This window comes from Nicotiana tabacum, chromosome 9 (assembly GCF_000715075.1).
Source record: "Nicotiana tabacum cultivar K326 chromosome 9, ASM71507v2, whole genome shotgun sequence".
Lineage (NCBI taxonomy): Eukaryota > Viridiplantae > Streptophyta > Magnoliopsida > Solanales > Solanaceae > Nicotiana > Nicotiana tabacum.
Window position 1 is genome coordinate 108,678,698 of NC_134088.1, and position 12,603 is coordinate 108,691,300.

The window sequence follows — 12,603 nt, forward strand, 5'->3', positions numbered from 1 at the left end:
AAGTCTAAAAAACGATCTCTTAATCAAAGTCAAATATATTATTATTCAGTATTAAACAAATCCAATCTACCTAAGTCCAAATAAAATACCTAAAGTTTAAATAATTACATAATAATTTTTACTAGTAAATTATTTACTCTATATAAATAATTTCAACCTAAATCAAACGACCTCGTAAATTTTAAAAAAAAAGAACGATCTCTTGATCAAAGTCAAAATATATTATTATTCACTATATAAACAATTCCTATCTGTCTAACTCTAAATCAAACACCTTAAGTCTAAAAAAATGCATAATAATTTTTACTAGTATATTAATTTTGTTGTATAAATAGTTTATGCTTAACAACCTCGAAAAGTTAAAAAAAAAAAAAGAAGAACGATCTGTTATTAGAGTCAAAGTATATTATTATTCACTATATAAACAATTTCTGTCTACCTAACTCTAAATCAAACACCTAAAGTCTAAAAAATTACATAATAATTCTTATTAGTATATTACTTTTCCTGTATAAATATTTATGCTTAAATTAAACAACCTCGTAATATCTAAAAAAGAATAATTTTTTATTGGAGTCAAAGTATATTATTATTCACTATATAAACAATTCCTATCTACGTAACTCTAAATCAAACATCTAAAGTCTAAAAAATTACATAATAATTCTTATTAGTATATTATTTTTCATGTTTAAATATTTTATGCTTAGAAGGGAGTCTAGGAACAAACGGTAAAGTCATCTGTGTGACCTATACGTTACGGGTTCGAGCCGTGAAAACATTCACTAATGCTTATATTATGTAGTCTATCAACATCACTCTATTGGGTGCGGCCCTTCCCGAACACCGAATTGCCCAAATAATTTAGTCTTAGAGTCAAAGCATATTATTATTCACTAAATAATTTCTGACTAACTCTAAATCAAACACCTAAATTCAAAAAAACACGGCCTCTTAAAAGTCCTAGTGAAATTAATTAGTACCTTTTTAGGGACAAAGAAAGGCCCCAACTCTAATGTATATCTTACCAGAGTTTGCATAATTGCAGTTGCGTCCACAATTTGGATAGTCCAACCACCATAGTTTTTCTTTTGTCAAGTACACATAATCTGGAACTATAAATAAGCATCATTTAGTCATCTTTTTTCCAATTGTTCTCCATTTTCAAGAAACTGTGTGACAATACATACACATAAATAAAAGATATGCATAAATTGTTTGCGGCGAGGTCTTTGACATCTGCTTTGTGCAGAACCAAAAAGCAGCAACAGCTTGCTGCGTTTTCTACTTCATTACTCTTCGATGATACACAAAAACAGGTCCTAACCCATTTATCTATTAATGAAGTTACAATTACTTTGCATGTAATTATAGTTGCCTATCAACTGTGCTTTAATCTCCTCTATATTTTTTTTCCTTTTTTATATGATGGTGGTGTTCGGGCCTGAAGAAATTAGGCTAGCCATTAATATAGTACAATTTCTCTTTTTTGATTATAAATATAGTTGCCTATTTATGGTTTTTACAACTGGGTTGGTAATTCCAGGCTCTGTGATTTGTGTATGACTCTATGTAAGTATTTGGTTTAGGTAATTAATGATTTAATGCTGAATGGGTAGTCTTGTTTTAAATTTTAATGAAGACCCATTTACCTTTACACTCTTCTTTCTGATTTTCTCTCCCTTTTGTGGGCCCCTTCTGTAGCAATTTTGATTGAATTGCTTTTTGTCTTTGATCTCTGTTACTCTTGGTTTGCATCAGTGAAGGAGCCATGAATTCTGACAAGAGGATTCAAAAAGAATAAAAAATGCGGCACCTGGAATTTAAATATGTATTTCTCTTATATTAAGGGGATTCGAAATTCTATTTATGTATAAAAAAATGTTTTTACTCCATTTATGCAGTATTACTTTTCGGCAAAGGGGATTTCAATCGAATACCCTTGATTGCATGTGTCCCCGCCGCTGGTTCACATAGTCATATGTGATGCTCTATAATCTGATTTTTTTATAACCCTAAAATATGAATTATTTGTGAAAGGTGTTATCAAGGTTTTGGATGATTCTTGAAAGATGTCTGCTGAGACTGGGAATTGATAAATTGCTAATTTTATGTGTTCATTCTCTGTGCAAGCTGCATTATGGCTTCAGCAGTAGTCAATCTGCTGAATTGTCAATGAAATTGTGCAACTTTACTGAATCTTTATGAAAGAAAGCTCTTTCATCCTATATACTGTAAAAGGGGTGCTAAAAGGCCTAATTTCTATAAGCTATGCTAATGAGCCATTCCTCTTGCAGTAGGTTCAAAATCTCGCCTCCTATCAGTTGGGGGGGGGGGGGAGGGGGTTCATGTCACATGGATAAGTTGGAACCAGTTGTGGAGCCAGAAGTTCATCCAAGGGGTTTCAAAATATACAGAATGTCAAACCTAAGATTTGAACCTATGACCAAAAGTAATTTTTGAACCCCCTTTGCCACAACACCAGAATCTTTCCTTATGTCAAGGGGATTCAATAGTTTATATATAACCAAAAAAAATCATTTTTACCCTATTTGCGTGGTACAATTTTTCCGCGAAGGGGATTAATTGAACCCCCTTCCCTCCCCCTAGTTCCACCCCTCGTTGGAACCACTATAGAGGTCTGGGAATGGGATTAGAAATTGGTTTAGCATTTTCCTGTGCAATTCAGCGGTTAGTACATCACTGCTGAAAACTTTTCCTATTTACTTAAACCAGTTAAGAATATGTATTACTTTAAGGCAATAGTTTTAGTTGCATCACATGTGAATTTAATCTTTTTCGAATGCAGTATGGCAGTTTTCTAATTCTTCCGTATGCAAATTTACAGTTTAAAGAAAGCGTGGCACAATTTGCTCAAGAGAATATTGCCCCTCATGCTGAAAAGATAGATAAAACAAATTATTTCCCTCAGGTACATGCAATATCTGCTCTTTTTCTCAGGAGTATTCTATTAACAAGAAATGATATTTAAACCTTGATTCTTCTTGCGATATCAGGATGTTAATTTGTGGAAACTAATGGGGGATTTTAATCTCCATGGTATTACAGTGCCAGGTAAGCCTTTGATCATATTCTCTCTATTGATTTTGATGTGATATTATAGGGACAAGAGAGGGCGGAGAAGAAAACTATTAACACTCCTCTAGAGAGCTATATTTTAAAGAAGAACCCAGACACTGATATAGACACCATAGTGTAACCTTCTTGATGTTAAAAGCCGTACTTGCTTTTATACTCTTTCTTGACTTGCATTATTTTCCTGGATTCTGAGAATAAAAAAAGTAACTTAATACTTCATATTATCTTAATTGATTTTTTGTGCACTTACATACACTGTATTGGAGATATTCTGGCTAAACAGTTATCTGTCGGAGGGCTTAATCTGTTCATTAAGATGGACATTTATGCATGGACATTATATCAGCCGAAGCTGTGATAGGGCTAAACAAAATTATTTCATTGAACACTTTTTCCCCAAGTGAATCAACATACTACCAGCTGACAATTACACTCTTTAATAATTGGGCGTGCAAACTTGGAAACAGTATCTCAGCTCTTACTTTTGTATACCTTACATTATCGAAAGTCTGGATCAGTCTATTGTCCACCAGCCTTTCTCTTGTATGGTGTTTGAAACCACTATGTTCGCTGCCTTCAGCACAAATGATCAGCTTGCCATGAAATGGCAAGGACCAATACCGAAAGGGAAATCTCACTTAACTGGGGATGAAGCTGTCACGCGTCAGTTCTTTTATTTCATATAACTAGATCAACCTGTCTTTGCTCTAGGGAAACCTGGTATGGAGGCAGTCATATAGTAAAAGGATTTGTAAAGTAACCTATTTGTAGTTCCAGCTAAAAAAAGGGGAAGATGTAAAATATGATAACTTTCAATGTCTCTCTTATTTTGCTCTTTAGTCTCCCTCTTTTAAGGTTTCACTCCAATATGTGTTTAGCCGTGTGACTAGGAAATGGATTTGCCCTTGAATTGAATTGATGAGGCATCCTCGTTAGCGTGCATCCAATTAGGAACTGAACTACTAATTTATTAATTATGAATTGGGTGCTTCAGCCACTTGCCATGGTGGAAATTGGTTGAAGATAGTATAATGCAAGTGAATGTGTACGAAGAAGCTGTTGTACGATTTCTTTGTTTGCTTCGTTGTGGATCAATCTAGCACTCCATCACTGGCCCTATGATCTTTACAGATTGAGAATAGGGTTTTATCAGTTGCCAATGTAATTTGAAGCTTCAAATTCAGATTAGAGTATAATGTTTTAGTGATCATGAACTTCAATATTCTTAACATGTGTAACAGGAGTTAGGTTCACATAGAGGAAGCGGAAATCGGAATCTCCTGATGTCTTGAATAAAGCGTTAATCAGGATATCTTTTTCTGGTGGTATTGTTTATCTCTGCTGAAGCCCATACTTCTGAGGGACGTTATCTTGTGGGAATTGATTTCATTTGTTGACTTGCGTTAAACAAAGACAGGAGTCTATCCTACTCTTCCTTTGGGTTGCAGAAGCATATAGCTAATATGTATGCTTCATTTCGCTCAAGAGATACTGTTCTTTGCCTTTTGAATTAAGAAATTAACATCCCGTGTCCAAAATATGTTTATGAAAGCAGTTATTTGTAGGGAATGAGTAACCGTGTAGCCCGACTTCTTTCACTTTAGAGCTCTCTTTCTTTTTGTTTTCTTTCCTTTCTTTTTCCTGCTCATAACATTTTACGCATTATGACCTTCAGATTTTCTTCTTCCTTTAGCTATAAATTTCTTTACATACTGGAACTTGTGACAGTGGAGAAAGTTGTATGTCTGAGATTGCTCCTTGCGTCTGTGTAGAGGAATATGGAGGACTTGGCCTTGGTTATCTGTATCACTGCATAGCCATGGAAGAGATTAGTCGAGCATCAGGGTCAGTTGGCCTTTCTTATGGTGCCCACACGAACCTATGCATTAATCAGTTGGTAACTGTTTTACCACTCGTGTTTTTATATATAGGTGGTCTATCTGCGTTGCATGCCACATATTTAACAATTACTGATGATTTTGTAGGTTAGAAATGGATCGCATGAGCAGAAGCAAAAGTATCTACCAAAGGTTATCTTCCATCATCACATTTTGTTTACAGTAGTATATTTACATTTCCTGCGAACTACTGTTTTTTCCAGTATAGGTGATTTACATCCGTGGTCTTTCAATAGACCACCCTTCATATTCAATGAACCAAAAATTACATCATCTCTTTCAGAAAATCACCTGATAATTGAAAGAGGAAATTATTCATGTTAAAAACTCTCCTTTATATCATGTATGTTTTACCATTCGGTCTACTCCTGCCCTGCACAAATTCTATTAAATTTATTGGTTCAGACATGCTATTTTTAGTACAATGGTTGGAGTCTCATGAAAGTTCCTCTTTAGTTTTGTATTCCTTAAGGATATCATGATTCACCAAAATATATCTCATACGTGCTTCAAATCTTTGATGGTGGATCCACAGTCTAGATTACTTGAAACTGTTGGAGTTGATGTTTTATCAGGAAAAAAGGTAAAGAAAGAAAGAAAAGGAAAAAATAAAAAAGACTGTTGGAGCGAGTATTCCATTTGCCCAGGGTAGGCCATAGTTTTATGCACTCAACAACTTCACATAGTAATGGCACAAGCTCGATTCACAAAGAACTAGGTATGAATATACCGACTTACTGAAGATTCAAATACTTAGTCTATTATTTCTTACAAGTCATCAACAACATCCACAACTTAGATAAGTCTTCTCTAGAAATTTTCTGAACTGGATTAGCTCAAATGATCAATGGCAGAAATCACGTGGTACCAAATGTATAATACCAATAAATTACAATTATGAGCTCTAGACTTTTATAGCAAGCAGCTGATATGGATTTATAACTCAGAATATTAGGAAAGATGTAGGCTTCGAGTTATAGATGAAGGTTATTCATATGGTTGGATTTTGTAAATTACTAATATTCTCTTTAAGAAGTTATACGGAGAGCAAGTTGAGCTATGGTTTGCTCAAACATAGCCCAAATTTCTTCTGGCTTTTAATTGGCAAGGATTTGGCTTTAAATATAGGGGGCAAGAAAAGTGGGACATTTGTTATTTTTATTTTTAATATCCTTGTTCAGTTAATTTTAATCCCTTCTTTTTAAAATAAAATGTCTGAATGGCTGACATAGTGGCTAACTCTTTTATGACTTGATTGGATGTAGCTAATCACGGGTGAACATGTGGGGGCTCTAGCTATGAGTGAACCTAATGGTAACTACTGTTAATTCCTTTTTATTTTATTTTTACTTTGGTTATACATAAGAGAAAGGGGACTGGGCATGGGGAAGGGGGGTACATATGGGGATTTGAACCCACACCTACATGGTGGAGGTTGGATAGCTCACCAAGTGAGCTACCCTGAATCCCCAAATACTGTTAATTCAATTTTCATTTTGTGTCTCTCGTCATCATATTAATTTGGTTGTTAAATCTCCATTTCCTTTTTTCATTGAGTGGAGTGGTGGTCAGCTATTACGAGAGAGCGAAAGGCTTGTGAATTTTTATGTGTTGAGTGTCCCTGAATAGTTTCATTTCCTGGTTCAGCTGGGTCAGATGTTGTTAGCATGAAGTGCAAAGCTGATCATGTTGAGGGTGGTTATGTTCTGAATGGAAATAAAATGTGGTGCACAAATGGTCCAACTGCTCAGACACTGGTACTTTTCTTGAATATCATCTCCTTACTTTTCGATTTTATTACCCAGACCCCACTCATGGGATTACATTGGGTTTGTTGTTGTTGTTGTACTTTTTGATTTTTTTTTTTGGTAACAATGTGAATATTACCATTGACATCACCAAATGATTACACTTATAGAGGACCTAAATCTGACCACAAACTTTTAGGCCTCCAACAACAGAAAAACAACTAATTACAGATAATTTGTCTAACTAAACTCCTACATTTTTGTGCTTTCTTAGACTTCTGAAGTAATTCTATCCTTTCTATAACTTCCCTCTTGATTTGTGTAACTACCTCTGCTCTATTTACAGTTCTTCCTTTTGTCAAGATTTCTTCTCACTTTATATTGTTTGATTGCCATTAGTTCCTGAGAATTTATCTTTTGTATCACATATAATGGATTAAAAAAAGGATACTGTTCTTAATTTGTTTTAGTAGAAATAGTAATTTAATTACCTCATTCTAAAAATAGTCTTAAGAATTTGAATTTTAGATTTGACATACCTAATCTATTAGGTGAGAAAGATGGAAGATGGGCAGAAGTCATATACACCACACGTAAACATAATACCATATGAAAATCAACGGTTGAAAGACAATAAGAGAAAAGACCAACAAGCTCTTTTCCTGCGAAGGTGAAGGGCTGATTTCTGGAGAAGCTCATTTATTATATCGAGGAAGGGTGGAAAGAAATAAATGTTTTTTTTCTTTCAAAATGTTAATTTAAGTGAAGGATAAAATAAAAATAGTTAGATTGTTTTCCTGAGAGTAGTTACTTTCGTTGTGCTATATGAATCATTCAACATGCAATCCTTTATTCTAGTTGAATTTGATTCACTACTTTAGTTCCTGTAATTGAATTTCTCTTTACAGCCTTGGATTATTATTTATTATGCCTAGAGCTCTTTCTTGCACTCTTCATCTATAATTTTCTCATTTATTCGGTTTGTCTGTTGATCAGCTAAATAGAAGTACTCATCTAAATTTGCTTATTGACTGTTAATTTTGTAAGACAGATTGTCTGGTTTCTTTCTAGCAGTATGCCATAATCACTTTTGTCACATGTGCAATCTCAGCAGATTGGCTATTGAAAAGTTACTTTTGAGATATACTATTGATGCACCTGCAAAGTCTATATACTCTTTGGTTTTACAAAAATTTCTCCTCCTCTTTCGAGTTCACCTACCTTTATATGTTTTCTTTTGGCAAATACCTGAACTTTCAGGTGTGAATGGTGTTTGTCTGTGAGATTCTCTTACAAGTTCATTTTTCCTGATATCATTGATAGCTGAAAATGTGCTTTTTTGTTAAAACATGGCTTTAGAAATAGCCATATGTCAATTTTTCTCACATCCTTTGGCTAAGTTTTATCTTTGTGTATCTAGAATTTGTATTTCTGGTCTTTTTCTGAACGACAATTTAATTTAAAGGTTCAGTTTTGAAAATCTATTTCTGGATCAGGTTGTTTATGCAAAAACGGATGTAACAGCTGGTTCGAAAGGAATCACAGCGTTCATTATCGAGAAGGGAGTGCCAGGGTATGCCGCCTGTACTGATACTACTTGCGATAGAAAATGAAAAAGGGAGAGAAAATACTAATTGTTTCTTGTTTTATTTTTCATAGCTGCATGATTGCATGAGACGAATAGTAAAGCATGATTTATTATAACAAAACACTAGATATCCCAGTGAGCTCGGGACATGCTTATCATCTACTTTAACTGAATATACAGATTCTCTACGGCCCAGAAATTAGACAAACTTGGGATGCGAGGGAGTGATACGTATGTACATCTTGCCCAAGTGTTGCTCTGTTTGGATTTATATTTTTGTTACTATACTGAAGGTGGCCTAATAACTTTAATCTTACCTGTAGATGTGAGCTTGTGTTTGAGAACTGTTTCGTCCCTGAAGAAAATGTTTTGGGGCAGGTAGGAAAAGGTACGAGTTCTGAATTAACTTCTATGTTGGCCCAAATATCTTGCCTCATTTCTTCCTTAATATTACACCTTACTTCCACTTTCGGTATCGAAAGTGAAAAAAGAGGGACTAGCTTATCTAACGGAATAAGTAGTGGAGAATCTGAAAAAGAAGGGTAAAAACTTGAAGGGTGTGATCTAATGAGCTACAAAAATTTCAAGCAAAGAGAGTGCAGCATTATCTAATTTTTTAAATACAGCTTATGCTAAAGAATTCTTAATCTTAGAGTTGCACAAAGTTTTTGTCTAGATTTTTATGTATAGATAAAGTTCAAAAGATTTATGTTAAGCTGTCACTAGTTTTGAATTCCAGCTATTTTCTTTATTCTGCTATACTACCCCTACTTATACTATTTCTGAGATAATATCCTTTTTTTTACCTCGCACACTATATATTCATCTTTTTATTTTGGTTGCACCAAGTAGTGTTGCTTTCCCTAAAGAGAAAAAGCTTTTTTGATCGATTGCATAGTACCTTATTGGTATGTAATACAAGGAAGTTACACGGGACTACTATTGGACTCTTTAAAGTTTGTTATTCTTTGTCCTCTCCTGCATATTTATTTACACTAAGATTAAATGGTAGATGTTCTTTAACTTTTGAAAGAGCATGCCAAGTATATGGAGATTTAATTCAGAATACTACAACTCTAACTAAGCCTAATCCTAAACTGTTTTGGTTGGCTATATGAATCGTCAATATTCATTCTGTGCCATCCGGACCTTTTTTATTCCAATAATTAATAATTTGTTTTTTTCAAACAATTAGGGATTCTCCAACAATAGAAATTCTATACAAAAAATCTCTAAAGAACTAAAACTCAGTCGTATGCCAAACCTTTAAGTAGTATAAACCAACGTTACTGAGCTTTAATCCAAACTAGCTGGTAATGCATATGTGGATTCTTTTGCATCTGCTCCTTTTGTTTCAATTTATATGACACTCCTATTTTGGGATTTTCCAAAAAGTTTAAAACCGTTTCATTTCTGTCAACTTCTTCAATTTCCCAGAATTCAGTTCCTTAAATTATCCAAATTTTAAACTTTGATGTGATTTTTCTTTATCAAACGAACTTTTCAACTGTTACTTTACTATTTTCTTCCACCAGCATTAGTTTAATTCATATATAAACCAGTGTTGGTAAAGGCTCATTTGAGGCGTGCTTAAGCCCTGAATCTCAAAAAGCTCAGGGTATGCGCTTCCCCTCACTTAGACTGCGCTTTAGTGTAGGCAAAGCTCTAAGGCCCACGCCTCATTGTCAATAAGTTCTATCTTGAATAGAGTGGTACATACAATAAATATAATTGGCTAAAAGATAGTATTAATTTTTAAGGAAATGATTATGAATGAACTTGTTAGTTTTTTTCTTGCATTACATATATACTTTTATTTTTTTCTTCGTTGCGCCTTTTTTAACTAAAGCCCACACTTTAATTGCACTTTGTGCTTAAAGCCATGATAGACCTGTGTGCTTTTTAACACTTTTCGCCTTTGACAACACTGATATAAACATGAAAATCTTAAACTTCCTGTCCAACACCATCGTATAAATTGAAATGGAGTGAGTATTTAGTTAAGTTCTTCGTAAGTCTGCATAGCTTGTGAGAGATTGTACGTCTTTTGCAGCGACTTCCTTTGATGTTATTTTTGGTTTACCTCGTCTCTTTTTTAATCCTTTATCATAGTGACACACCTAGACGATGCCATTGCTCCTACCTCTCTTAGAAAAGTTTTTCTATTGCTTCAGGTGTTTATGTCCTGATGTCGGGGCTCGATCTAGAGAGACTTGTTTTGGCATCTGGTCCTGTTGGACTTATGCAAGCCTGTCTTGATGTTGTTCTCCCCTATGTTAAACAGCGAGAACAATTTGGGCGACCGATTGGAGAATTTCAATTTATACAGGTTCCTAACTGCCTTCTGGACAAATGAACCTTTATTGCTGTTCTTTGTCTGTCAGAATTCTTAAACTTATCTGGGCTATTGACCTGAAAATATAGGGAAAAGTTGCTGACATGTACACAGCTTTGCAATCTTCAAGGTCAGGTGTTCTTTGTTGTTATACTTCTTCTCTATCGTTTTCGTTACTGATTCTGATCAATGATATCATGTGCTTATTCTTTTTCATTGTTCACAACAGATCTTATGTCTATTCTGTTGCAAGGGAATGTGACAGCGGCAATATTAATACAAAGGTCCTTGCAGCGGAAACTTTCATTTGCCTTCTTCTTGTTCAATTTTAGTGTCCTTACTTTAAAGAAGCTAAACTTAACCAAAGAGACATTTTATTTGTTCAGGATTGTGCTGGTGTTATACTTACTGCTGCTGAAAGAGCAACCCAAGTTGCTCTTCAGGTGAAAAACTTTATTCCTTTCTGTTCGTTTCTGATAATTAATTCTTCTTCGCATGTCTGTGTTCACGCGTCATCTTTAGTTCGGGACTTGCTATTATTATTTCTGACTAGTTTGAGAACATAGAAAATGACTGTCATTTCTGAAAGAATCCCCTAGCAGCAGCTAGCGGATTCTTCACAAATTTCTTTTGTCTTGGCTTATTATGGTAATGCCAACATGTTAATGGAATTAAAGCCACAAAGCTGCTATCATTTAGTAGGAAAGATGATAGGGTAGAGGGGCGGCCTGTAGTCCACCGAATTTCGAACCATGTGTCATTTGGCTCCCGGAAATTTTTCGATTATAAAAGTTTAGTAGGAAAGTTGATGTGCTTACGAGATTGTGCGTGTGGTGCAGGCGATTCAGTGCCTTGGAGGCAACGGCTACGTGAATGAATACCCAACGGGACGCCTTCTGCGAGATGCCAAACTGTATGAGATTGGGGCAGGCACAAGTGAGATCAGAAGAATGATAATAGGCCGTGAACTTTTTAAAGAACAATGACATTGAAATAGATTAAGTCTTGAGCTCCCTGAGAAATAGCTAAGTCTCTCTACCCCCCCCCCCCTATTTGGAACAAAAGGAAAATAAATGAAGTTGTTCCCTTTAGCTTATATTATTTTTCTTTTCCTTGGCAGAAGCTCTAAATATTGTTCAAATATGTTGTCCTTTTGTTTTTTTCTTCTGGAAAACAAAGAATTTGCCTATGAAAAATGGTTTTAGTGCTTTCATAGCTGGAGTATTAATAAATGAACCATAGGGTTGTCATTGGTGATCCACTTCATCAAAATATTCAAATGGTAAGGCTACATACTTTTAGTGCAACAGTCTGACCTATTTACACTACCAGTGCAATCTATGACACTAACAACCCACCCCCTTCCCCACCAAAAATAATCAGAAAAACATTGTTTTTACAAAGTACTCCTACTGTTAGTTAAAACTGATTTTATGAAATAGGAGTATTAAATTAGAAAGATAATGTCTGTATCATTTGTGTCACTGTTGGTGATAGTGCAATGTACACATCAAACGAAACTAATAAGAAAAAACTTCAAATTATATCACTATCTTTAAGATTTAAGAAGATTAAGACATGTTGGAGTAGGATTTCTTGCAACTCCAACAGTGATAATTCTTTATTTGTCTCCTCTAGGCTCTAGCTAGGACATAGTAGCTCAGTGTCTTGAGATTCAAACAAATATTAGACAAGTAGAAACTAAGCTCCATTGGAAAAAAAAAAAAAACACCCACACATTCCTTAGACATATCAAACTATTTTTTGTTTGTGTCTATATGGTAAAGGAGGTATTTTCTCATTTCACAAGTCTCCACAAAGAGAAACAACTACTTACTGGCCTAGAAAGACGACGACGACAACAACAACCCAGTATAATCTCATTAGTGGGGTATAGGGAGGGTAGTGTGTACGCAGACCTTACCCCTACCCTGG

The 12,603-nt window shown here is 34.7% G+C and overlaps 1 protein-coding gene across 1 annotated transcript; it reads left to right on the plus strand.

Moving 5' to 3' along the window:
- The first annotated feature begins 1,050 nt into the window (after positions 1-1,050).
- LOC107826219 (isovaleryl-CoA dehydrogenase, mitochondrial) lies at positions 1,051-11,864 on the plus strand. Its single transcript, XM_016653170.2, has 15 exons — positions 1,051-1,319; positions 2,849-2,932; positions 3,018-3,075; positions 4,872-4,996; positions 5,085-5,129; positions 6,263-6,311; positions 6,645-6,754; positions 8,242-8,318; positions 8,514-8,564; positions 8,657-8,721; positions 10,508-10,662; positions 10,758-10,798; positions 10,898-10,952; positions 11,055-11,111; positions 11,508-11,864. The coding sequence occupies exons 1-15, from the start codon at positions 1,206-1,208 to the stop codon at positions 11,652-11,654; spliced, it is 1,233 nt and encodes a 410-aa protein (XP_016508656.1). The 5' UTR covers positions 1,051-1,205; the 3' UTR covers positions 11,655-11,864.
- Positions 11,865-12,603: the final 739 nt, after the last annotated feature.

Bases quoted from the DNA above. Each gene is read 5' to 3' on its own strand.
- LOC107826219 (XM_016653170.2), top strand. From the start codon at position 1,206: ATGCATAAATTGTTTGCGGCGAGGTCTTTGACATCTGCTTTGTGCAGA. The intron at 3,076-4,871 runs GTAAGCCTTTGA...GCGTCTGTGTAG, and splicing joins CCATGGTATTACAGTGCCAG to AGGAATATGGAGGACTTGGC. The intron at 5,130-6,262 runs GTTATCTTCCAT...GATTGGATGTAG, and splicing joins AGCAAAAGTATCTACCAAAG to CTAATCACGGGTGAACATGT.